The sequence below is a fragment of the Argiope bruennichi genome, chromosome 5, assembly GCF_947563725.1.
Source record: "Argiope bruennichi chromosome 5, qqArgBrue1.1, whole genome shotgun sequence".
NCBI classification, from domain to species: domain Eukaryota; kingdom Metazoa; phylum Arthropoda; class Arachnida; order Araneae; family Araneidae; genus Argiope; species Argiope bruennichi.
Window position 1 is genome coordinate 77,108,733 of NC_079155.1, and position 26,449 is coordinate 77,135,181.

A 26,449-nucleotide genomic window follows, 5' to 3' on the forward strand; every position below is an offset into this window, starting at 1 on the left:
TGAAGCTTGTCAATATTATTCAATCTCGTGGGCTTACTCATAGGAAATTTTGAGATTTTCTTCAGTACGTGCAATCTTAATATTCTGATGTACTGTATTACACGAAAGTAAGGTGGCTTAGTGCAGGACGTGTTTTCGAGCGATTTTGGCAGCTGAAAGACGACATTGTGTCGTTCTTCTATGAGAAACAGTGTTCTGAGGAGTGCGAATTGTTAGAAGATTCAGAATGACTTTCGTACTTTGCATTTTTCATAAATCTTCTTTGTCATATGAGCAACTTGAATGTCAAGATGCAAGAGAAAAATCAATTTATCGACGACATCTGGGCCCATCTCAAAGCTTTATAAACTGAAACTTAATCTGTTTGCTGGGCAGCTAGCTAAGAATGATTTGTCTCATTTCCCGAGGTTAAATTCAATACACTCAGTTAATGAAGAGTAGCTTAAGAATTATGAAGATGGATTGAAAAAATTGCATTTTGAGTTGAAGACAGATTTCAAGATTTCAGTGCCATTCAAACAAAATTGGATTCAACGTAAATTGTGAAGCAGTGAGGTCGATTTGCATCTTGAATTGCTATCTAACAATCATCTCAAACAGTTGTTTCTAGATTTACAAAACTTAGAGTTTTAGAAATCATTATCGAAAGTAAGTTTCCCAAATTTAATATCTCAAGCCAAGAAATCAGTGCTATGTTTGCTTCTTCTTATATATGTGAACAAGTGTTTTCAACTATGAGCCTTAGAAAGAATTATTTCCGAAGTAGACTGACAGATGAGCATTTAGCCTCGTTCCTTAGAATAAGTGCATCTCACTTCGAACCTCAATGTAAGTAACTTTTAAAATCGCAATTTCATTCATCTCATTAACATATATTTAAACTGTAATACTTTTAAATTGTTTTTAAAATTTTTGAAAAATTTATCTTGGCCCGCCAAACTTTTTTTTTTTTTTTTTCGATTTTTGGCCCGCGATCGAAAAAAATTTGCCCATCCCTGCTATAAGGTGTTCATTCATTAAAATATTAAAATGCAGTAGCCAGCCAATTTCAAGAAAATTTCTCTCAATCTTTCGGCATAACTAATATACTAATAACTTGCCGACATTGCTGAGCGCTCATGCAGTATAGGGAATAAGACGTTGGTTTAGCATTCACGAGACTAAAATTCGGTCATGCACTGGCAATTTTTTCTTTCTTTATAAATTATTTATAATTAATTTAACAATTTACAATCAGTTTCAATTTACAACAGTTTTCCATTTTGATGCAGAAATTAATATTTATTCTCCTAATTCTTAGTTATAATTTAATTTTTAGAAGAAAAATATTTATAAATATGAATGCGGTTTTTAAATGCTCAAAATTGTTTAAATTAAATTAATAATTTAAAGATGATTTCAATTAATATGATACTCATTTTTGTATCGAAAAATAAATATATTTTCTGTTAAAACTTAAGTTGTAATTTAATTTTTAAAAGGCAGATAGTTTATTCATACGGTTCTTGAATTATAATTATAATTTTTAAGCTTTAAAATAATATTTTATAGTGCGATATAAATTCAATAATGAAATAAAATTTGAACTTAAGAATCAAATGAAGAACATCTCAACTCATATGTTTACACTTTGTTTTGAGTTCGAATGCGAATGGCAGGTGAAAGCGAGGGAAATAGTTTGCAGTCGTTTTCTCCTAAAAATGAGAGTAACACAACAAACGATGTCAATTTGGAAACGCTCCGAAGAAGAGTGCGAAAATATATCGAAATGGTATAAATTATTAATTTTTTTGTTATTTAATTTTCTAGATTTTCATCACCGGCTTAAACTCCTTTAACCGAAATCATGAAATTGCAATGCGAAATTGAAACTTTTCAGCTTAGTTTTTATACGCTAATAATTTTATATAAAGGCAGCTGATAAAAATAATCTTTGGTTTCATTTTTAAATTATTATTGTATTCAGTTTGTAATCATACATTCTCTATTGTGATTTTTAGATTTATTTCTTTAAACAAAATATGTAAGTTTTAAAATAATTTAAATTTCTACTGTTGAACATTTTATAAAATATGCTGAATGTTTGTTTCAAGTGTATGTTGCTGTTTGATTATAAAAAAGATGTTGAAAGGTTTAAAAAAAAATTATTAAATTTATAAGTAATTTGGGATAAAGGTGCAATTATCTATTTTAATTAGGCTATCGGTTGGACAAGTACATAAAATAAAACACATTACTAAAGAAAAAATTAAGGTAACTGATTTTTTAAAATGATAACGTAAATTAGTTCTATTTAATCTTTACTAATAATAAAAATGAATGTTTATGTGTGTGTTGGTGCTCTACGTAATAAACCATATGCCCTAGATCTATCAAACTTGGCACTTATATACGCTAAAGGATAGAAATGTTTTTTAATGGTTTTTTTAAAAAATGAATTATAACTTTAATTAATTAAAAAATTAAGCTATATTTTGATGTCGTCTTACCAGAACTTCCAAAAATATTGCAACACAAAAATGAGTTTTATGTCAACTTAATACTCAAAACATTATCCTTATAGTAATACCAATCTAATATCCATGTAACTTTTTTCTGAATTTTGGCAATTTTTAAAAATACTTTTTTGCCTAATTTCGACAATTTATTTTATTTTGCACTGAGATTCCAATTATTTTCATTAATATCAATATTTAATCATATAATTTTTTTTCATATGATGAAAATGAAAGTTGGATTTATTTAATATCTGTGTAGTTTACAAAGTCGATAAAAAAAAATCTGAAGCTACTATACCATGAAAGTTAGAAGCCAGATAAACTGAACATTTATGTTTTTAATAACATTATGCTATCATGGACTGGTTTCCATTAAAATAGAATGCACATGTACACCATGAATGGAACATACACATGTACACAAGAATGGAACCAATCTAATATCCATGTAACTTTTTTCTGAATTTTGGCAATTTTTAAAAATACTATTTTGCCTAATTTTGACAATTTATTTTATTTTGCACTGAGATTCCAATTATTTTCATTAATATCAATATTTAATCATGTAATTTTTTTTCATATGATGAAAATGAAAGTTGGATTTATTTAATATCTGTGTAGTTTACAAAGTCGATAAAAAAATCTGAAGCTACTATACCATGAAAGTTAGAAGCCAGATAAACTGAACATTTATGTTTTTAATAACATTATGCTATCATAGACTGGTTTCCATTAAAATAGAGTGCACATGTACACCATGAATGGAACATAAATGAGATAGCTGAAATGACATTAATGTCTGACAATTTGATGGAATCATGAGCATAAAGTTATATATAAACAATTTAACTGAAAATAAATCTAACCAATATCTATAGTAAACCAGCCAAATGCCAAGATTTATTATTATTTAATAAAATTGGCATTTAATGTGAGCTGTATATTCTCCCCCCCCCCCATTTTCTGCTTGTATTAAAGCAAAGGATAATATAGATTTCTCATTCTTGTTATAAAACATGAAATTTATATTAACATTTTAAATTAAAAAGCTTTTGAAAAAAGTAAATATTAATAATGTGTAAAATATTTTCAAAAATAAAATACATTAAGAGTTAATGTTATTTACGCATATGTAATAATAATCCTTTTAGCCATTGCATTTTAAATCATAGTTTCCTTTGGAGGCAGAAGAAATGTTTGCTAAAAGGTTTTGTTTGATTGTACATTGATAGATTCATTAGTTTCAAAATTTCTTAACTTTTTTTAAAAGAAATATTAACTTTGGAAATATTTGTTGCATTTTTAGATAGACAGAAATTAAAGTATTATAGCTAGATTTGAAAGTTTATAGATTTAATAAAAAATAATCACAATATCAAAAGGACATGAATATTGCATTTTAAATACTTTTACACTTTTTGTGAAAAACGAAACCTTTCTTTTATTATTTGAATTTTTTTATTGCTTGATAAAACTGCTTTACAGTATTTCTTATGAATATAAATTGTGTTAAAACATACATTTTTCTTCTTAGTAAGGCTAATTTTTAAAAATTTTATTGCTTGAAATGATTTAATAAACTGAATAGTTATTTCTCTTCATAAAAGTGTTTAAATTGAAAAAAATATGTGAAAAAAGATGATATCACTGAAGCAATTGTGTTATTTTTTTATATGCTATTTGTAGTTCTGAAGTGTTGTTATTTTTTTCAGCATCTCTACCCGTCTGCTATATTTTGGGCCGATAAAGTTGCTTCCTTGTCGAACGGTGAGTAGCTATGTTAATTTTTTGCAATTGATTACATTTACACTTCTTATTTATCAAAATAAATTTTTCTATTAGTTTCTTTTTTGTGTTATATCAAAATAATTTTTGCTTTTTTTCATAATCTTAAACTTTATTTTTTCCCTTAAAAAATCACATTTACTTAATTTAATCTTTACCACTTAATTTTTTTTCATATTCATTAAAAATTTTCACTAAAAAACAATAGTAAAAATGATATTGGACATTTGCCTAGTTTTGAGGAGAAATGGAATTAAAGACAAATGCAGTGATTAATACTGGGAAAATAGGATTAATCAACACAGAGCACAGATTCTGCTGATTTTCTATTATTATATGGCTCATATACAGAGAATTTAGCAAGATTTATTAAAAAAGAAGTTCTTTGCTGTAAGTTATAATTAAAACTTTATATTGGTAAATTTATTGTTTGAATTATAGGAATCAAAATACTAGAATAGATTAATCCAGTTCATGCTTCTGATTGTTAACATCAGCCTTACTTTGCAAGGAATATATGTGCAAAAAATAATAATTTATTATTTTAAGAACATTTACAGACATATGAGATAATATTGTACTTTTATTTTAAAAGTATTTCTTACATATTTTATATTAGGTTATTAGAAATAGTAAATTATTCTTGATTTCAACTGTAAATTAAATCAATAGGTAAATTGTAAAAGAAAAATTCATTTGCGCATTTATTTAAAATAGCCAAATAACAATTATAATGATACAGCTATCAATGTATTCAGTGTCATATAGGTCATAAACTATTGATGGTTATCTTTTAAATAATGATTATAGATGTAATATTATGAATCGAAAATTTAAAAAAAAAATAAAAAATTGGGTTCTTAACTTGCAATAAATTTCACATAACTATTAATTAACTTTCATCATTTATTATTTTCTCTTGTTTTTGCTTCACTTGTTCTCTTTTGAACATACTCAAAATTGCGTGTTTCTCATCATCATATTTCAACTTTTTATATTAAGAGTTTGCTGCATTCATTTTACAACAATGAACTGTGAAAAATGCACTTCACATTTAGTATATACTTTACTTTTTCCTGAAAGAAAGTTTTATATCGTTACAGAAGATAATGCAATGACTTTTTTTTTTTTAATTACTTTCAAAACTGTTATGAGAGTGAATTATTTTAAGATTTTATAAAATTTTAAAAAATGAAATTCTACTACAAGCAGCCTGCAAACATTAATGTTTATGTATTAAATATGTTATACTGAATATAGCTCCATTCATTTTATAGCAATGAAACGTAACCTAATATGCCTATAATAATCATATGAAGCCAGGGAGAGGGATTTTTCTTCTATTGAAATTATTACTTTGGACTTAATAGAGTTCAAAATGAAGACTACTATCCTGATCCCAAAAAGATATTTCATCTTTACTTTTACTTGGTGGCTACTGCTATACTCTTTATGTTATAGAAAAACCTTCTTTAATATGATATTGAAATGTTGAATAATATTTTTTTCTAATTTATTGAACTTTTTTTTTTTTTTTTTTTTTTTCAGAAGAGGCTCAAGATATCTTTTGGTTAGCCCAAAGTCTGTATTATTGTGGACAATTTCACAGAGCTGCCATATGCATAAAATCAAGAAATTTACATAAAGTAATATTTTCTGAAAAAAATATTTCATTTATTGTGTATATTTGTGATTTTTTTTATTAATTTAAAATCATCAACAATTAATGATTGTATACATTATTTCTACAATAATTTAAGTTTAAATTGTAATATAGACGAGTAAGTCTGGCATAAATAACTATAAGATCTAGTATGTTATACTTTTTCTTTCTTGAAAAAATTTTGCTTCTCATATTTCTTGTTTTATGTGTTGCAATTATTGTATAAGATTTTAATAATCAATTTATGATCATTTATCTTCATTGGCATTTTGTCTCAATCATTTTAATCTTAATTTTTCAGGTTGATTTGGAATGTAGGTACCTAGCTGCAAAATGCCATGTAAGTTTATTTGATTTATTTTTTTTAATTAACTATCCTATTTTTCAACTGTTTTCTTACAGTTATAATAATCATCTTCATATATATGCGTATAAAATATATATTGCTTAGAGATGTAGTGATTATTTAAAGATGTTACAATAATTTAAATCCAATATTATTTTCTTTAATTATGATAATAGATTAGTTTTAAAATCTTCAGAAGTTATTTTAAATATAGCCAAATTATAATCATTCTAAATTTTTTGCACTTTAAGTTAATGAGAAGTATTAGATAGAGGGAATTATGAAACAGTCTCAGCTTTTATATTTCAAAACGGGAAAATCCAGCATCTCCTGATTAGTCAGCAATATTTTAGGGCTATTAAAATGTCTCTTTTAGAATAAATTCACAATTCTACCACTTATTGACTTAAAGTAGAAATGCTATAATCTTTAAATTGAAGAACATATAAATTTTGTTTAAAAAATGTTTTTAAAAAGAATTATGTTAAATTAATTGTATTAATTTATATGCATTTTATATGCTGATATCTTGCTACATTTAGCAACAAACTGTCTAATTAAAATCATTTTCACTCTCAGTAGCTTTAATCATATTAATTGATCACACTGTTTACTTGTAACTGGATACTATAAAAACTTAAATTTAATTTATTTCGAATATACTATTTGCACTTTTGTAAATCAATTCATCTTAACCTAGCACTGATATGATTTTATTCTATTTATAAATTCTATTTATTCAGTCTGTTACTCAGTATTTATTTTGTCATTGCCTTAAAAAATATTTTTATCCAAATGTAATATACACTTTGAAGCTTATAAAATTTTTTACTTTGGAGTGAATTATGCATTTTGCATCAGTCGTGTGCAGTGTTATATCATTATTGAGAGGAAGTCAGTTTGTAATTAGATCTTAGTTATATTTATCACACTTTCAAAATCTCATCCATATTACTTCAGGTATCATTTGATTTTTTTTCTCTTTTGATATCTATAAAATATGCTAAAATATGTCTTATAATTTAAGTTTCTAGATATGCTGTGTGTTTATTTTTTTATATATAATTTAAATTTATATATAATTTAAAATTGAAAAAAACTGTGGTAGTTAATTGTCAAACTATTTTCTTTAAAAAATTGAAGAAATGTAAAAGGAGAATACTGAAGAAAATTAATGATAACTGCTAATAAGCACTTAGCAGTAATAAGTTTACGATCTAGCATAATATTGAGTTTGAGATAAAATAGTCAAAGAAATCAGCTTCTTTAATATGAAATTTAAAGTAATAGTAACAGAATCCTTTTAATTAACACTCAGATTTCTACTGTAGTAAAAACTATGAATAACAAATGCTATTAATTTTGCTATATATAAAGTTTGTTAAAATAATTTAGAAATTAAGTAAACTGTTTAAGTTTTTATATATAATGTTTGATGTTTCTCTGAATGGTGAATTTAAACTCAATGTCCAAGCTATCTAACATGAGATCAAAAGTATTTAATACAATCATTATTCATTTCTTTTTACATAGAAACATTCTTTGTTTGCTAACTTATCTAATGCATTTATTTTTTCAGTTTGCAGGAAAAGAATACAAAGAAGCTCTTGATGTGTTAAATGTTAATGAATCAAATGTTTCTGTTATTTCAAATAAACCTGCTGATGGCTTAGATATTGATGCAGATGATGATGTTGTAAGTAATTGTTTAAAATACTATCAGATTTTATTCGAATGTTCAAATGTCTCTCTCTTTTTAGATTACTTTTTTCGTAATGTTTCATAAACTTATTTTTTTAAAACTTATAAGTTTGTTATAAAAATGAAATTTTCAAATTTTAATGATGAAAATGTGTTACTTATTTTAAATGATGTGAAGTTTACTTTAATGATATAGAAAATAACTTTGTAGCATGAAATTTAAAAAAAAATATGCATTGCATCTATTAATATATTTCCTACATTTTCATTTAAACAACTCATTTTAATTCTCTAATTTGATTTTAATTTTTTTTTTAAATATATTTGTTTTGAATGTAGGGAAATAACTATCTTAAAAAAGATTGGACATATTTGGCATTTTATCTCTTCAAATTTATTAACAGTTGAACAGTGATGAATACTTTTCATTAGAATCATAGCAACCAAATATGTACCAAACGTTCCACTTTCCCCATAAGTGGAAATTACTGTTATGAAATTGAGATGCAAGGTTTTTATTCTTAAAAAATAGTGCAGATTTTGATTACTGATAACAGAAATCCATTTTTTCCAATAGTATGAGTGCAAGCCAAGCATTATTTCAATTACCAGTTTGTTTCCTCAAATTAGAATAAACAAACAGTCTATTTGTTTATTCTAATTTTCTTTTTTTTTTTTTAAATCAGATAAAATACAATGTTTTATCTTTGTTGCTGTATATGAATTCTTGTATTGCATGAATGAGTTATCAAAAGAAAAGGATTATGGGTGAACAGGTCTTCTAATCATCTATCCTTTCAGTATTTCTGTCTGGATTACAACATTTTTTTTAAAAAAAAATCTATATTTGTTAGGAGTAAGTGTTTCTTGTTTCGTCTTTCCAGTTTGCCTTTACAGTTGGTTCAGTTGAATTTGTGTGTGCTGGTACAACTAATAGTATATTCTTTTAAGTAGAATGCAGTTTATAAATTGGAGTGTGCAATGTTATTATTCATTTGTATTTATAAAATTTATGTGGATGATATTATGATTATTATGCATACTAAAAATTTGTAAGTTTTCAATGAATTCTAAAGTCACTACAAGTCACTCGCTTTTTATGCTTATCAAATTGCTGTCATGTTAATGGAAATATATTTTAAATGTATATTTTATCTTTCTTTATTTTTTCCATCAATTTAATTCTTTTAATTAAACTTTTCAGGCAAGTGCTATTCTTCTTTTAAAAGGTCAGATTTATGAAGCAATGGATAATAGGGGTCTTGCAACAGACTGTTTCAAAGAAGCTCTTCAGCATGATGTCTATTGTTATGATGCCTTTGATTCTATTGTACAGCATCAGATGCTAACAAAAGAAGAAGGTTTGTATTTTTAGTTTTATATTATAATTTAACTGCAGCAATGCCATTAGGCAATTATCTTTCCTTTGGATATTGAACTAGTTATTTTTAATATATGAAGGATTAATTTCATTGATTCTACAGATCAGTACTGATTTTAATTTTCTGAACTGAACATTTATTTATATTATGATATTTTGACTTTCTTATTCCTAAAATCATGATAAATGATGCAATAGAAATATGTAATGTTAACAATCAAATGATATAAATTCTTTTGATAAGTCATTGGGTTATTTATTTTGTATAATTGTATGGCAATACTTCCAGTTAGATTTGCTGATCGAGAATTTAGAAACCAATAAGCTCATGTAAGCCTAGCATAACTTGAACAAAATGTAATTAAATTGTGCATTCAGTGAAATGGGTATTCTGTACTTACGTATTATCACAACCAGGTTGGCGCGATTTGTAAGTTTGAATAAGAAAGTATGAATAGAAAGACCACCTATAACACGTAGGATTGCCGTAAGTAGGTTCGCCAAATTTGGCGATTTATGTGAATTTTGGCCTGGTTGCGTTAATACGTAAGTACCGGGTATTCTATTATAGATAAATAGATATAATTCTATAAAAGGATGTTTGTGTGTTATTACATCTGGTTTGTGTAATTATTAAACAATATTTTTAATCTATATTTTTTGATATTGGAATCTTTGCTTAGTAATTCAAAAGAGAAACAATTTTTGGATATCATTTTGCTATGTACAGGGATGCTTTATAATTTAAAGACAAAGAAAATCATTTGTTTAAAGTTTTACTTGTTTTGGAAAGAGACTGAATTATCTAAATAAACTGTGTAAAATTAGTATTATGAAAATAAGAAAATGGTCAATGGGAAGGTTTAAAAAAAAAGAAAAAGATGTTTTAGGATTATTATATTGTGTCACAAAACAAAATGAGTTGGAATAAAAATTCTTTATTGATTTAAACTGGGAAAATTTTAAAAAGGTTTTTCTGAAAATTGATGACGTTCTAACATCTCTTCCAGTTATTCATTATGTTCATTTTTTTTAAAAAGTAAATTTATTTAAGGGTTATATGCAAAAATTAATAAGATTATTGTGAAACTTTTTATTTCAATAGTAGTAGCAAAGATAACATGAACATTTATCGAAGTATCTATTTTAATTTTATATATGAAATGGTGAAAAAAAAGAAAGAAAGAAAAGAAAACATCACTGAAGAAATCAAGAGTTGTCACAAAGAAACACATTTATTCTAAGTTCTAAAAATATTTTTTGAAACAATTTTGTATGTCTTTAAAGAATGACAAAGTTTATATTGGTTGGTACAAAAAATAACATTAGTCATTTTCTGTTTGTTGTTTTAAAATAAAGCATATTAAATTTATTAACAAGATAACATTTATATTTCTTTATTGTCGATTGCATTCATAACTTTCATAAATAATCCAAATTTCAATACAAAAAAAAAATCAATAAATAAAATTTTTTAAAAATGTGAAGAAAAAAAAAATGTTTATTAATTATTTCCATATGTATATATTTTAATCCAGAAAAATGTGCCATTTTTTAAAATTCTCTTTTTTTTTTTAAAAAATTTAAGATTTACACTTTTAAAATGCAATTTATGTAGTTTAAAGACAAGATTGTATTTCTTAAATTTTTAAATTAACTTTTTTATTTTGCATATCTTTTTAATGGTTGATATAGTCTTTCATAAATAATTTTTTTGTGTGGATAAATTATTGAACTACAGTAAATTCAGTGCAGAATACTAAACCAAATTTTGAAAGTGTCTATTCCAAATAATCCATTTGAAGGTCACGATATAAATAAAAATGTGAAGACAAAATATCTCTTTGTGAAATTTATTATTTGAAGCTTTCAACAGCTTAAAGTTTTGCATTTTTGATATTATATGTATATCTGAAGGTAATTTAGTATGTAACTGCTTCTATAATCCAGTTATCTTAATTTATTTATTTCTGTCTAATATATATATACATATATATTGTTATAGCAACTATTTTCTCTCATTCAGAAAACTGTTTTTGCTTTTTCTTTTTTTCTAGAAATAAATCTTATGAAATCTTTACCTTTTGATGCACAATGTTCTGAAGATGAGCCAAACATAGTCAAATTTTTATATGAAACACAATTAAAGAAAGTAAGGAAGATCAATGTTTCTAATTTGTTATTTTCTATTAAAATTTTATTTCTACTAAATTCTTATTTATGTTCTGTTTCTGTTTGTTGCATTTTGGCATTTCAATAATAATAATTGTAATTATGTTAGTTGATTCATTTTAATAAAATTAGTACAAAAATTAATGTGAATTTCTTAACCCTCTGGCATTTATTTTAAACTAATAATTTTCAGTTTTTCTTATTGATTATTCAAAATAAATAATTTTTTGTGTGTAATTTAATTTTTGTAATCTATAGAATCCATACTGATTTATTATTTAGTTCATTTTATCCATATTGTTGTGAGAAGATGAATGTGACTTAATTGCTTTAGAATAATTATTTGAAATTTAAAAAAAAAAAAAAAAAAAAAAAAAAAAAATCTGTCATTTTGAGACTAATTTTGGCTTAGTTCAATTTATTGTTTCCATCAAGATTTATCGAATAAATATAAAAAATTTTTAATTTGTTCTTTTTTTATTTAGTATGATAAACCCAGTGATTTGTCCATACCTCCAGAAATATCAATGTTAGCTGAAAATCTTGATGTAGGAACAGCTATGGCTGAAAGGTGCTACTATAATTGTGAATATGAAGAGTGTTTCCAAATTACAACATCGTAAGTTATTTTAATAAGTTAAGCAAGTTATTATAATTTTGGTAATTATTTACATTTTGCATTATTGTGATAATTTGAGTAATTGCTTACATTATGCATTTTTGTGATAATTTTAGTAATTGCTAATGTGTGCACTACCGTAATATATCCTTTTAGCATCTGTTACTAATGCACATATTGCATTTTTTGATTAAGCAGCTAAGAATTTACATCATGAAAAATTTCTAATCAGGTTTATGCCCTCACAGTTAGTTTGCATTTGTCATGGTATTGCATTGCCATAAATATTCTATGAAGTCTTATCTTATTTAATATTCAGTATGGTTGAACAATCATATCTTTCAAACTCCTTATGTTATATTATACACACTTTGTTTAGCTAACCTGTTTTTAAATCACATTTGCAAATATTTTTATTATTATTATTATGTTTGCATAGTTGATAAATATGATATTTCTGCTACTTGCTTCCATATAAGACTGATTTGGTTTGAGGTGCCTGACAAATCAAAAGGTTTTTGAAATCATTCAAATCACCTTTCATAATTTTTGTATCTTATTTTGTTGTTATACCTTTTTTGTTGCTTTACTCTATTTTATAATTTACATTTTGAATGATATATTCAAAGAAGAAAAATATTTAAATATGTTGTAATGACTGGTAACTTTTTTTTATTTTTAGTATTTTGAATAAAGATCCATTTCATCTGAATTGTTTGCCTATCCATATTTCATGCTTAATGGAACTTGAGAAAACCAATGGTAAAAATGTTTTCATTTACACTGGAATTTTCATATCACATTATCAAAACTTTCCTCCATTTTTATTTAATAAATTTACATTGCAATATCTATAGATGTTTGAATTCTAAAATCTAAATGTTCACTTCTAAGATTTAAAAAAGAAAAGAAAGTTTATATTATATAAAATGTTTTTTTTAAATCATAATTATTTTCATTCTTAATTAAGGATATATTTCTATTTAAAATGAAAATATTGAGTATTTAAATTTGAAATACTGTCCTGTGATGAAGATTTTCTGAAAAAAATATGAGCCTTACCTTATCCTTTTGATGGATGCAATTTATAACTTCATTTTGTTTTAATCCAATGGAAAATAAGTTGTTATATTTTAACCATTTAGTAATTGTATGGCTTTAATCTTACTTAAAATTGTATACTTTTTCTTCCAAATTAAAATAAAGTATGAATTACGCAACTTCTTTTTTTAACCACATTCAGTTCTAAATATTTATAATAAATTATTAAATTACAACATATTGTTCATTGCATTGACAAATTTTTAATAAGATTTTGCTTAGGTCAATTATTGAAAAGCTTTTGCAATCGTTCAACTTTATTTTCAGGTAATAGTTATGAATTTCCTTTAATGATATTATTTATTTAGTTATTTTTATCTAGTTGTATTACAATTTCTAAAAACATTTATCCTTGATAAAAAAAAAAAAAGTACCTGGATTAAATGTTTTTTATGAAATGGACTAAATACTTTATATTCCTTTGAGAATTTATTTTTTAATACAAAACTAATGACATTTCAAAATTTTATTATATTTTAAAATGATAAACTAATTAGAATGCTTAAATCAACGTGATAGCAAAACTAGGGCTTGAAAGATTGAAGTTTGGGAATGGGGTTTTGCAGATAAGTAGAGTAATGGTGTAGCCACCAAATATAGCAACTACAAAGTGGTATTTGTTTGCAGTGAAAAAGACAGTGTATAATGTTTATTTTAATTTAATATAAATTTGTTTGTATGTTATTAACTGATTGTACAATGATGGGGAAATTTTTATTTTGCCTTTGTGTGTGTGTGTATGATGTGTTTACTGTTTGTTTTGTTATATATAAGGGCATTTATTTATTTTGTAGCCCTTTTTTACCTTGCTCATAAGCTGGTGGATTTATATCCTGAGAGTGCAGTAAGTATTATTTAAAATGATTCATAAATTGAAATTTTTCTCTTGTATTGTGATAATATCAAAATCAAAGTTTGGAAGTAGGTTGTGGGCAGATTTCAATATTTAAAATATAATTGCTTTAAGCTTATAATCTGTATGCATCACAAACACTTTCTTGTTTTTAAGTGTTTTAATTATTTGAGGTTTGGATTTGTAATGATTTTTTAGCAGTTATTGCTTAAAATCTATGAAAAGTTTTGACTTTTCAGTTTCATTAACAATTTCTTGTTAAATCATAGATTTTTATGTGGGTGAGCTTCTTTATCTACTATTCTTTTATTGCTAAACTGCAAATAATAATTCCTAAATTGCATAACAACTGCTTATTGAATATGGATATATCATAAGAGCATATTTGCAATGATTAAGTGCGTTATGTAGTTGTGAAAGGATTTACAATTTATTTGAATGAACTGTAATTTTATATAATAGATTTTTGAAATAATATTTTAATGTTATATTCAATTGGTAAGATTCCATTCAAAATTTTGTATTTTAAAAATATGCCTTTTGTCACTGAATTATATATGTTCAATGACTAAATCTGTCTTTTTGCATTCACTTAAAGAATTTTTTTTAATTGTCTTATATTTTTGTTTTATTTTTTAATCCTGCTTTGAAAACTAAATGCAGCAAATCAAAATTATTTTTATGTGCTATCTGGTTGTTGTGCTAATCCAACCAAACAGCATATTTGGTTGGATTATCTTTCATTTAGCCTAAACAATCAAACTAGCCATAAGTTTTTCATAATCCAATAATATATAAAAATTTCAGTTTTTGTAACAGCTTCATTAAGTTAACAAAAAGAAATATTTGTGAGAGACTCTGTGTTATTAAATGATGATTTCTTGTACTAATTTCACATTGAATTAATTTGTTCTCTGTGCATTTTTTTTTATATATATTTACATATTTGAGGAATATCAGGAAAAAAATTACAATGCATCATAGATTAAATAATAGTTGCTTTTAATTTTCAAATAATATATGCAAGCATTTATAAAAAAATTTGATTGCATCAGTAATTTTAATGACACTGTAATCTCTTATAAGTTGAAAAGTAACGAATTTAGAATTTTAAAAAATGCAATAAATTAACTTTATGGAGTTGTATTTATAAAATTCTTTGATTCCGTACTTATCAGATTGAATATTAATCAATTGATGTGAATTGATTTGTTATTTTAACTAAAAAGTTTAACTCAAAAATTTTTAATAATAAATTTTATTTTAAATAATTGTAGGTTGCGTGGTATGCAGTTGGGTGTTACTATTTACAAATTACTAAAACAGATGCTGCCAGAAGATATTTAAGGTATGTTAGTTTTTTTCTATGATTATGTTTGTGTTCCCCCCCCCATATATGTTTTGATATTTCTGGTTGTTTAATATTTTGAGTGAATTTTAATAAAAATATTAAAAGAAATTGATTTTATATAAAGAACTTTTGAAAAGAAAGCAAAATGTTTCAGCAATAGTATATATATTCTGTAGTGTAACAATATTTTTGCATATGTATTGTTTTTCAGGTAATTAAATTTAGTTACTTTATTAGTTTAGTTAGTTACTTAAATTTAGTTACTTTTTTGTTATGTATTTTTATATCTTTTTAAAATATTTATTCATTTAAGAAGTCAGACAGGAGGCATGGCATTTGTATGATATTATACTTGGGAAATAGGCTTTACCATCACCAATATTCATTTCATGGGAAAAAAATTTCATACTCAATAATTCCCCCCTAATGATATGTTTCCTCTACAATTTCAATTACAATGCTACATTTACTGGAAATTAGTTTTTCAAAGCACAAGATTTTTTTTTTTTTTTTTTTTTTTTTTTTTGACAAATGACCAAAATTACTCAATTTGAAGAAACCACAAATTCCTTATGATTAGCAAATTTGTTTTCTTTATTTATTTTGCTGTCCTTTAATTTTAAATGGATTAAAGAAATTGATATTTTTATTGTAAAAAAAAATAAACATATTATTTGAAGAATGTGTAATTATTGCCCTTCTTAGAATTAAAACCAGGGTGTGTAGAATCATTAAAAGTTCTTAAAGACTGCTTATTTTTTAAGGTCTTTACATAAGAGCCTTATTATTATTATTTTTTTTCTACATTTATATATTTTCTTTCTGATGAACAAAAGTCATTTCATTGTGCTAGATCTGCTTGATAATAGGCTGCATTTTTTTTACAATGCTGTATTTTTCAATGTTTAATAAATTTAATAAATCCAAAAATCAGCAGAAAAGTTTTTAGGAAATACTGATAAATAGGAAAAAGTTTTTATTTTTTATTTTATTTACATGTCTGTTCTTTCATCTCCTTTCACTTATTTAAATAGGAGAAAAATCTTTTTGATTGTATTTATTCATAAAAAAAAACACCCCAAGTTTTAGTTTTTATCATTGTTTTTCTACATATGATTTCTTGTTTGTAGAGCATTTGTTAGTTATAGTTCAACAACATTTAGTGACTCTTCATTAGTAAATTATTTAAATGTTTTTACTCTAGTTGATTTTTGTGCAAAAGTTTATTTCTTTTTAATAAAATACTGGAAAATGTGTGTCTCATTCATTGTGGACTTCCATAAGTGAATGTACTAAATGTTTTAAGGCTTTCAAACATAGAAATAAAACAAAATGATGTTTCAAAGTTACATTATTCATTTGTTACTCTTGCCAAAAGATTCCAAAAATAAATTAATGTCAATAAAATTTCTTTTTTTCCTTTTTTGATAAAATGAGTGCAGGTGTAAAAAGAGGCAAATTATTGAAAGACTTACATTCCACAAAAGCCATATCCTGTAAAATTATATGCTTTTTAAGTATTATCTTCAATAATTTGTTTTAAAAATGTTGGAATGCACAATGAATAAATATTTAGTAAATTTTACATTAGTAAGAAATGTTTTGGCAGAGAACAAGTAAGTCCTATTTTTTTGAGGGGGGGGGGATGTTCTGTCTTGTTCTTTCATCAAAAAGGATTTTTTTTTTAAAGTTATGAAGATGCTATTTTTATAGAGCTTATAGATTTCCAAATCATCTTTACTTGATCTCGATAGTTTTCATGTCAGGAAAATGAGATTGGATAAGGCTTCCCAACCCCTTATTTGAATACCATAAATTTAAAAAACTGAGAAGAGATTGGAAATTATTTTTATTCTTTCTCATAAACAAGCATTTGTTGAAAAAAGATTCAGCATTAATTAAAATATTGATGTGGGTATTCACATCATATTTTTCACACATGTGAGTGAAAAATATGGTACGTTCCACAATATGTCAGTCTGGCAGAATCCCCTCAGTGCACATTATTAAAGAATTGAGAATGTTAGCAACATTGTCCCATTCGAAATATCACCTATTTTGGGAGAAACAGATAGTGAAAGAAATAGTTGTTTATAATAAAAAGGGAATTAGATTCTGATTTCTTTATCTCTTTACAGAAAAATACATTTTTCTTAGAAAGGGAAATTATTGCAATTAAATATAAAACTAATGTACTTATTTCATTAACCAAAATGTTTCACTATTATTAAATTAATTAGTTAGAAAAGTTATTAGTGAAGAATTTGAACAAATTGAAAATATTTGGAAAAAATTCCAAAAAGAAATATTTTAGTTACGTGTTTAATAAAATTAGCATGCTTTTTATATTCAAGATTTGTTTACTTAAGTTCTTAATCTTTTTTTGAGCAATGGGAATGTTTAAAGTAGCAGTATAATCTTTTTTATTCTACTTATTGTAATGTAATTAAATAAATTAAGGTATGTAATGAAGGTTTTTAAATAAGATTTTTCAAACAAAACTTGCATAAAAAAAACATTTTAAATAACTTAGTTTAATATTGGTAAAAAAATATTCAGTAATTCCTGATAGTATTTTATGTTTGAATTTGTATAAAATTGGACACTTACTTAATGCCCAATTTATTTCATTAAATTGTTTTATAATAAAAAAAAATACTACATTAAGGTCGGCTCTTATTTTTTATGATAAAATTTGTTTATGCACCCTGAAAAAATACTTTAATGTATACAAAATTAATGGCATAATTGTTTTCATTATATTTAACCCTTTAACAGCTAACTGCTCTAAGTTAAAATATTTTGCTTGAAAATTGTGTGGCCAGTTTAGCAATCAAACTGATGGCTTGCACTGGACACACATAGGCACCCATTGGCATCAAAAGTTTAATACATACCCTTGAATAGCTACAAAATGTTTGTAGTTGCTATAGAAATTAGGTGAAAACTACATGATTATAGATATATAATGAAAAACTATGAAAAATGCCCTCTTTCCAAATCTTCACTCACAGCATTGCTAGTAGTGACTAAATTTTTAGCACAGTTAGAAAAAAAAAAAAAAAAAAAAAAAAAAATGGAATCATGCTCTAACATGAATACAAAAACACATTGGAATTGCTCCTCCTTACAAAAATGCATATGTGGGTTTGTTATGATTTTGAACTGAGGAATGTTGTCTTAAGAAAAGCAAAAAATGCTTCTATTTAATTAAACAAAATTGTAAATATCTATCAAATCGTGTTAATTTATTTGATCAACAGAATTGTGGTATATGATTTTTTAAAAGTATATTTATTCACTGGTATATTTAGTCAATAATGAATATTTGTTTTAATTAGTTATAATTCTTTGAAAATGTTTATTCTTCAATAATTCATTGATATTATGTTATATTTAATATATTGGGAAGAAATTCTATTGATGACTAAGTAGCTAATTTTGGGGAGTATGTCAATATATACATAAACATGAATGAAGTATGATAAAGGAATTACCTTCACTGATAATAAAATATGTAATAATTTTATAATTGTATTATTACTAACCTATTTTTAGAAACTCTAAAAATTTGTTTGTTATTCATATTTATTGTTAATAGCATAATATATTTTTATTGCCAAGCTTTATTGTAGTGAAAAGGCTTCCTTACTTCAATGTGTTTTGTATTTTTAAATAATGAAATGATTTGTGTAGTTTTGCAAATTGTTTAAAAGTATGAAATATTTATTTATTTATTGTTAATAACTGTGTGTCATAATTTCATTAACTTATCATATTTTTGGTTTTAGTAAAGCTACAACATTAGATCGAGTATATGGTCCTGCATGGTTAATGTATGGACATTCCTTTGCTGTAGAAAATGAACACGATCAGGCAATGGCAGCTTATTGTCGGGCATCTCAGTTAATGAAAGGGTATTTGCTTGTTTATCACATTATAAAGGTTGAAATTATTTATTTGTACTTCTGCTAATTCATGTTAAAATAATTAATATGTTATTGAGCAGAAACTTTTTTGTAATTACTAAATATTTAAATCTCTTACTCTTATCAAACAGTATACATTTTTGTGTATCAAAATTAAAATATATGTTTGATACATTAAATAGAAGAATATAAAAAAACAGATAGATTTTGTACAGATATCATGGACAAAACTTTAAATTTAAAGAATATTATTGTTTTCCCCCGTATTGTTGACTCTCTAACATATCAATTTAGAGCATTTATTCTATATTTCCTTTGAACAAAAGTTCAGTTTTAAAGTCATGAAATCACTTTATCTCTTTTCATTTTGCAATATTTGCAAAAATTTTGTGCTGTGTTTTTCTATGCTGTTAATTCAACCAAAATATGCTTTAAGATAATGTATAATTTTTTTTTCTTCTTAGGTGTCATTTGCCTTTGTTGTATATAGGTTTAGAATATGGATTGTCAAACAATATAAAGTTGGCAGAACGATTTTTTGCTCAAGCTCGAAGCATAGCACCGGAAGATCCCTTTGTTCTTCATGAATTAGGTGTTGTGGCCTATCAAAATCAAGAGTTAGTTTTTTTTATATATATATTTATAATTTTTTAAAAAAAATAGTTTTTAATGAGTACCTAAATGTTACTTGTGATGAAGTTGAATGCACTTAAATTTGATTGCATTGTAATTATTCTGTTTATTTTATTATCTTAACGAAAAGTAAAAAAGAAACATTTGGTTAAATTTAACAATATACATATGGGTAAACTGCTTTATTTATATCAATATTATGATTAAGTAATGTATTCATGTAGAATTACAAATAAAAGTAGATTTTTATTTGTTTGTTTTTAATGAAAAGTTTATTAAAATTGTTTTGAAAAACTATTATGCAATTATTTAGTATTTAACTTATTTTGATCATGTGCTTTTCATCAGAATCTTTTATCTATTCTGCATTTCTGACTGTCGCAGTTTTCTACACAAAAACCTAAATCATTTTTGTTTTATAATTAAATATCTTAAACTTAAAAAAATAAAATGAAGATGATTGTTATAGATCAGGTCAAATAGCTGGAAATGTTGTTATTCTTCTAATGTGTGAATGACTTATTGGAAATACTGTGAAATTCAAAATTATCATCCTAAATAAATTCAGAAATTTTTTTTTTTCTTTCTTTCATTTTTGTATAATTTATTAATGATCTATGTGAATTCTCCAAGTCACACCAACAAATGGTTGTGTATTTTTTACTTGGTGCTGAGAAGTGCATTCATATTCATTGTTTCCATTCCATAGTTACAATTCACTCAAAGTTGTAAGCAAAGAAAGAGTGCCATAACTGAATATTTTTAAAAATTTGTGTCCACAAAACATATTTGTTTTAGTATTGGCAATCGATGCTATTGTGTCAGATGCAGTGTTCAAAACTTCTCATTACCTACTGTATTTTGTGTATGTTATTTTCTTATTATTCTTTAGAATGAATGAATTCCTATTTATAATCAAGACATTCATTTTGAATCACCTTGTACATTACATAAAACTGACAAGTAGATATGAATTGTATACTATAATCACATAAAACTTTTGTAGAATAAATGTTTAACATAGACATGACTTGTTGAATTAGTGTTATCCATTCGATTAGTAAGGATATTTATATTGTAAGCAACTATAATGGAATTTGCAAGATATAGAATCAAGTAAAAGAAAGAATAATTATTCATAGAGCTTTTCTGATATATTGTCTTGAATTCAGAGTATATGATAATTATGTAATAACTAATAATTAATATTTTTTTTCCAGTTACGGAAATGCCCTGAATTACTTCCAAGAGTCTTTGAAAAGGATACAAACTAATAAACAGGCAGCGCTTCCTGAGAAATGGGAAGGACTGTTAAATAATTTAGGTCATACCTGTAGAAAATTAAAGTAAGTTATCTGGTTCTCTATTGTTTTGCTACTATTCTACTTCTACTATTTATTTTATTTCCATGCATAAGATAAGTTGTTTAAGACTTATGAGTTTGATCATAGCTTTGCCTGCACTCCAAAAAAATAAATTGTTTAAAAAATATTCTTTTAATTATGTTATTAAATATTCAAGAAAAGATTTAAAATATTAATTGAGTAAATTCAAATTAAGTAATAATTGTTTAATATTTTTGCACACACTAACTACCTTTGGTAACTAGCTGGTTCACCAAAATTAATGCTTGCTAAAAATTTCAATTAAATATTTTATCTAATTTATCTTGATGAAGTATTTTTAAATTTCAAGACATAGAAATATTATTTAAGTAGCCTTACATTGTTCTGTTCATTGTGCTAAATAAATGGTAGAACATTATTTTTATTTGTAAACATTACTATTTTTACATTATTTGTCATCTTTACTAAAATTTGAATTTGATTGGAACTTCATCTATTTCTGAGGTTAAACCTTATCTATTAAAACATGCCTTCAATAGAAACCTATCTTACAGGAGAAAATAAACTTTTCCCTCATATCTCCTTTAATAACAATGGAAGAAAAATCCAGGATGAAATATTTGTAACAACAATGAAAATGACTTGATTTTAATATCAATAATGAAATACATTTTTGTAAAATAACAAAAATACTTTAAAAAAATTATTAAAAGTAGATAAATTGGTACCTTTTAGAAGATAATTTTTTAAATTTTAAGATGATGAAAAAGTTATTTTTGTTATAATACTATTGGAAACTATGATGTAAAAACATTACAACTTTTTTTTAATTATATTAAAATTTCAAAAAAAAAAATCACTCTGAAGTGATTTATACAGTCCCATCTACTCAAGTATATGTACTATCTATGTATATTAAATTTGGTAGCTGTAGCTCTGATGGTTAGTTCTGTACAACATCAACACACTGGTGCATTCATCTTTTTTATTAGTAGATAGTAACTGTAATGAAAGAAAACTATATTCATCATGATTATTAGATTGTATATTTCTTGTATCTTTTTAAAAACAGAACAGTAACTAATTTTTAATGATTTAGAAGTTTTTATTGTCACATTGACCTATTTCTAATGCTTTATGATAATGATAAAATATTATCTTATATGCATGTATCATGTACTATGGATGATTTTTTAAAGGTTATTTGATGAAGCTTTGAGTTTTCATGAACATGCCCTTATGCTCATACCTCAAAATCCATCAACATATGCTGCAATAGGTTTTGTATATAGCTTAACAGAAAAATGGGCCAAAGCAGTTGAATATTTTCATAAGGTAAGTTTCATTAACAGATTCTGCCATCTATTTTGTTAAAAACTACCTAAATTATACACAGTGAAACTTTTCAACAACACCCAACAAGGATGGGGAACTTCTTTGTAGGATTATTTTGTGGAGACAAAACCTAATTCATTAAAAAAAACTGCATTTGTTATAGAAAAGGGGGGGTTTTTTTGGGGGGGGGGGTCTTTTTCCAATATGTAAGTTTGATTTGAAAATTTATAACTACTTTTTACTTTCATGTATGCAAAGTGTAGAGAAAGTATTGTAATTGTAAAAAATTTGACGCTTTGATGAATCTCCATATTTTAGACCTGCCTCAGTAAAAAGTTAACTTAAAAAAATGCTTTGAGCTAGATAAAATTTTTATTCAGCCTATTCATTAAATATGTAGCTTTCTATCAAATTTTATGTAAAATCTGTTCAGAAGGAGTCTGTCAGTCCAACTGTTTGAATGTCAGTTAATATAATAATTACAAAATAAAGAGAGCTAGAGGAATAAAATTCAATGCACAGATCTAAAATCTATAATGTTGACACCTATCAAAATTTGAGTCAAATCCAACAAGGGGTAACTTGTAAACACAGTACTCAAAAACATATTGACAAATATATCAAATTTGATATGAGATTGTGTGACAAGTTTAGTTCAGTGCCAGATTTTTGTTTCAATCAGTTGGAAACAATACATCTAAAACACAAATTCGATTTTTGGATACTATTAACTGCATGTCAGGGATTAATCGCCAAAAATATCAGGAAGGATAACATAATAGAATCAATAAAAATGTTAAATTCATGCCATATTAATAATATATATTATAATATTCCATAATAGATAATACATTATATTCCATAAATAAAATTTAGGGGAGACTATTATTGCAAGTTAAAAAGTAATGATTTATCTATATATTGTTTTTTAAACATAACAAAAACTAAACTGAAAAAATTCATGATGTAATTAGCATGCTTTCTTGACATAAGTAACTTTAAAATTCTTAGTACAAACTTTAAAGAGTAATAGAACATACCTATAATAAAATGATTTTATTTTCTTTATTAAACAAACTTTAACAATGTGGATAAATTTCTTGATAATTTTTCAATTAAAACATATATTGTATTAAAAAAAATTTAATACCAATAAAAATATTTATCTTTAATAAATTTATTTTTTATTAAGCTGAATGAAATGTTTTTTTATTGTTGAGTAACCAAAAATGGAGGGGGGGAGGGACATAGTATTTAGTTGAGCATTATTTTCATGCATTTCTTTTTAGAAGAATTGCATGAAAGGTCTGTAATTATTATGTATCAGCAGTAAAATTCTATGAATAATAAAGAATGAAAAGTTATATGTCAAATTTCCTTTTATTTAAATATTATTTATTTTTATTCTTTAATTTTTTTTTTTTTTTTTTTTTTTTGATAATTTATTCAAATTTCTTTGCATTTATGAATTTTATTATTTCTAAATGTATTTATTCAGTGATCATTGATTGAAAAGTAAGAACAACAAAAATAAAATATAATTTAAGTGAAATCATTTGATTTCAGTCATTTTAGCCAAATAATGCTTCTAGAAATGCTTCAAATATGTTTATTTAGGTAAAATTATAATACTTTACAGTTTTATTGTTCTAAATTAATGTGAATTTTCCATTTTCATAGGCTTTAGGTCTCCAGAGAGATGATGTTTTTTCAAATACTATGTTGACATCTGTGATAGAGCAATTAGTTAAAGAAACATCACCTTGTATAGGTAATAAAGTTCAAATTAATTTTAGCTTGTAATAATGAACTAACCCAGCATTTAAAGATTTTCAAGAAATTTTTTAATTAATCTTTGATAGTAAATACTAATTGGCATTTTAGGAATATTGGCATCAAATTACTATACCATCTTTTAAATTTAATTATGTTTGTGTGTGCACGTGCCATGTGAAAAAAAAAAATATCTTGATATGACTTAATTAAATACATAAATTCTAGATCAACATTTCTATTTTTGAAGATTAAAAAGTATTAAACTAAATCTCAAAACAAAATTGAACTTTTACCTAATGCAAATTGCATAACTTGTCTGTTCCTTGTATGCTATATTTGTATTGTTTAAATGCAGTCTAATCACCAACATAGACAAGCCAGTTTTCAACTATTCATAACATATTATTTCTTATGGAGCTTTACAATCCAGAAATAGTTTTTTTTTCTTTCAATTATTTTGATTATTACATTCTTCAAAATATGTTAATCTAATTTTATTTTGTTTATCAAGTCTAACTTTAAAAAAAAAAAAAAGCCATAGAAACATGACAGATATAAATTAAACTGTTAAATGTGTTTCAATTCTATTTTTATCAGAAAAATAAAGTTCATTTCCATTATAGCTTTTGTATTTTATATTATCACAGCAACTATATCAACTGCTATTATCATAGCAACTTCCATCTAGCATTTACAAATTGTTTATTATAACTTTTTACCAGATACACCAGATGAGCTTCTTGAATACCCATTTCCTTCAGATGTGTCCTCTGATGTATGCAATCCTACTGAAGAGACTAGTGACATCATGACTGAAATAATAACAGATGACATTCAGTCATTAAGTGATCACACTCATCATACGAACATATCTATGGACATTGAAATGGAAGGCGAATGACAAATTTAGTTGTGTGTTTTTCATGTCATTGTTCTCATTGTTTCCATTTTTATCTCATTGCCAAAATAAATATTTTCATTTTTTAATCTGCCTTTTTTGTGACTGCTTTTATTAATAAAAAATATTTATTATAGATTTGTTAAATGATATCTTTTAAAATAATGAATTTCATTTTGTTATACCTCAAAATATTTGATTTTCGGTTGTACATCAGTTGAAGCTATTCTACTCTAATCATGCTTTTACCTTCCTACAATCTGATTGGCTGTAATGTATGATACACAAGTCCAGTTTTACCGTCTATAGTTAAATTAGAAGATTTGGTAATATTTTTATGTGATCGAAACATGCAATTTACTATATGCCTTGAAATTATATATTTTGAAATCCAAAAATTAGAAATATCAGAAAGAAGTTTGGATATATATTACATAATTAAGAACAATTGGAAATCTTTATACTTTGGTAATTTTGCTAATGTGCCAATTATTAATGCAAAATCTAAATGTTGCAATTCTAATGTGTTTATATAATAAGATTTATTGTTACATTTAAAATGTCAATTAAAATTTAAATGATGCTTTTAATTTATAAATATGTAGAGGGTGTAAACTTTATGAAATTCATTATACTACTTGAAGATTCAAGTTAAAAATAGATTTGTAGAAAAAAGCACTAACCATTTTTTGTAGTGAAAATAAAAGCCATATTGTTACACATATTCCTGAATTTTAACAGTATTCAACTAGAATTTTATAAAAGTTGCCTTATATATATATATATAATATGGCTTTAAAATTATAGAAGAAATGCTATATTTATTACACCATCTTCTGCACTGGCCTTCCTAGATTTCCATTCCATGCAGTCTTGTTCTTGGCTAAGATTTCTGAATTTGTCTCCTTAATACTTTTTAATTCTTTTTCCTGCTAGTTAATCCAACAAAGTTTTGATTTTCTTTTTTGAAGAGTACCAAAATAGTTGATTAAAAGTATCTTTTAAATGACTTGATTGTCATCCAATCTTTTTAAATGTCCTGCCCATTTAATCCTCTATATG

At 24.8% G+C, this 26,449-nt stretch overlaps 1 protein-coding gene across 1 annotated transcript; it reads left to right on the top strand.

Moving 5' to 3' along the window:
- The first annotated feature begins 1,634 nt into the window (after positions 1 to 1,634).
- Positions 1,635 to 25,476, top strand: LOC129968867 (cell division cycle protein 16 homolog). The gene is made up of 17 exons (XM_056083176.1): positions 1,635 to 1,771; positions 4,211 to 4,265; positions 5,832 to 5,929; positions 6,248 to 6,286; positions 7,872 to 7,988; positions 9,198 to 9,354; positions 11,432 to 11,526; positions 12,032 to 12,165; positions 12,848 to 12,927; positions 14,061 to 14,110; positions 15,397 to 15,467; positions 19,262 to 19,387; positions 19,864 to 20,016; positions 21,253 to 21,378; positions 22,578 to 22,713; positions 24,394 to 24,484; positions 25,212 to 25,476. Exons 1-17 carry the CDS (start codon positions 1,646 to 1,648, stop codon positions 25,388 to 25,390), a joined length of 1,833 nt encoding a protein of 610 aa, XP_055939151.1. The 5' UTR covers positions 1,635 to 1,645; the 3' UTR covers positions 25,391 to 25,476.
- Positions 25,477 to 26,449: the final 973 nt, after the last annotated feature.

What these genes read in the sequence shown, in the direction of transcription:
- LOC129968867 (XM_056083176.1), top strand. Translation starts at nt 1,646, where the DNA reads ATGCGAATGGCAGGTGAAAGCGAGGGAAATAGTTTGCAGTCGTTTTCT. An exon ending in GATGCTAACAAAAGAAGAAG is followed by an intron (nt 9,355 to 11,431) that starts GTTTGTATTTTT and finishes CTTTTTTTCTAG; the next exon opens with AAATAAATCTTATGAAATCT. An exon ending in CAGTTGAATATTTTCATAAG is followed by an intron (nt 22,714 to 24,393) that starts GTAAGTTTCATT and finishes CCATTTTCATAG; the next exon opens with GCTTTAGGTCTCCAGAGAGA.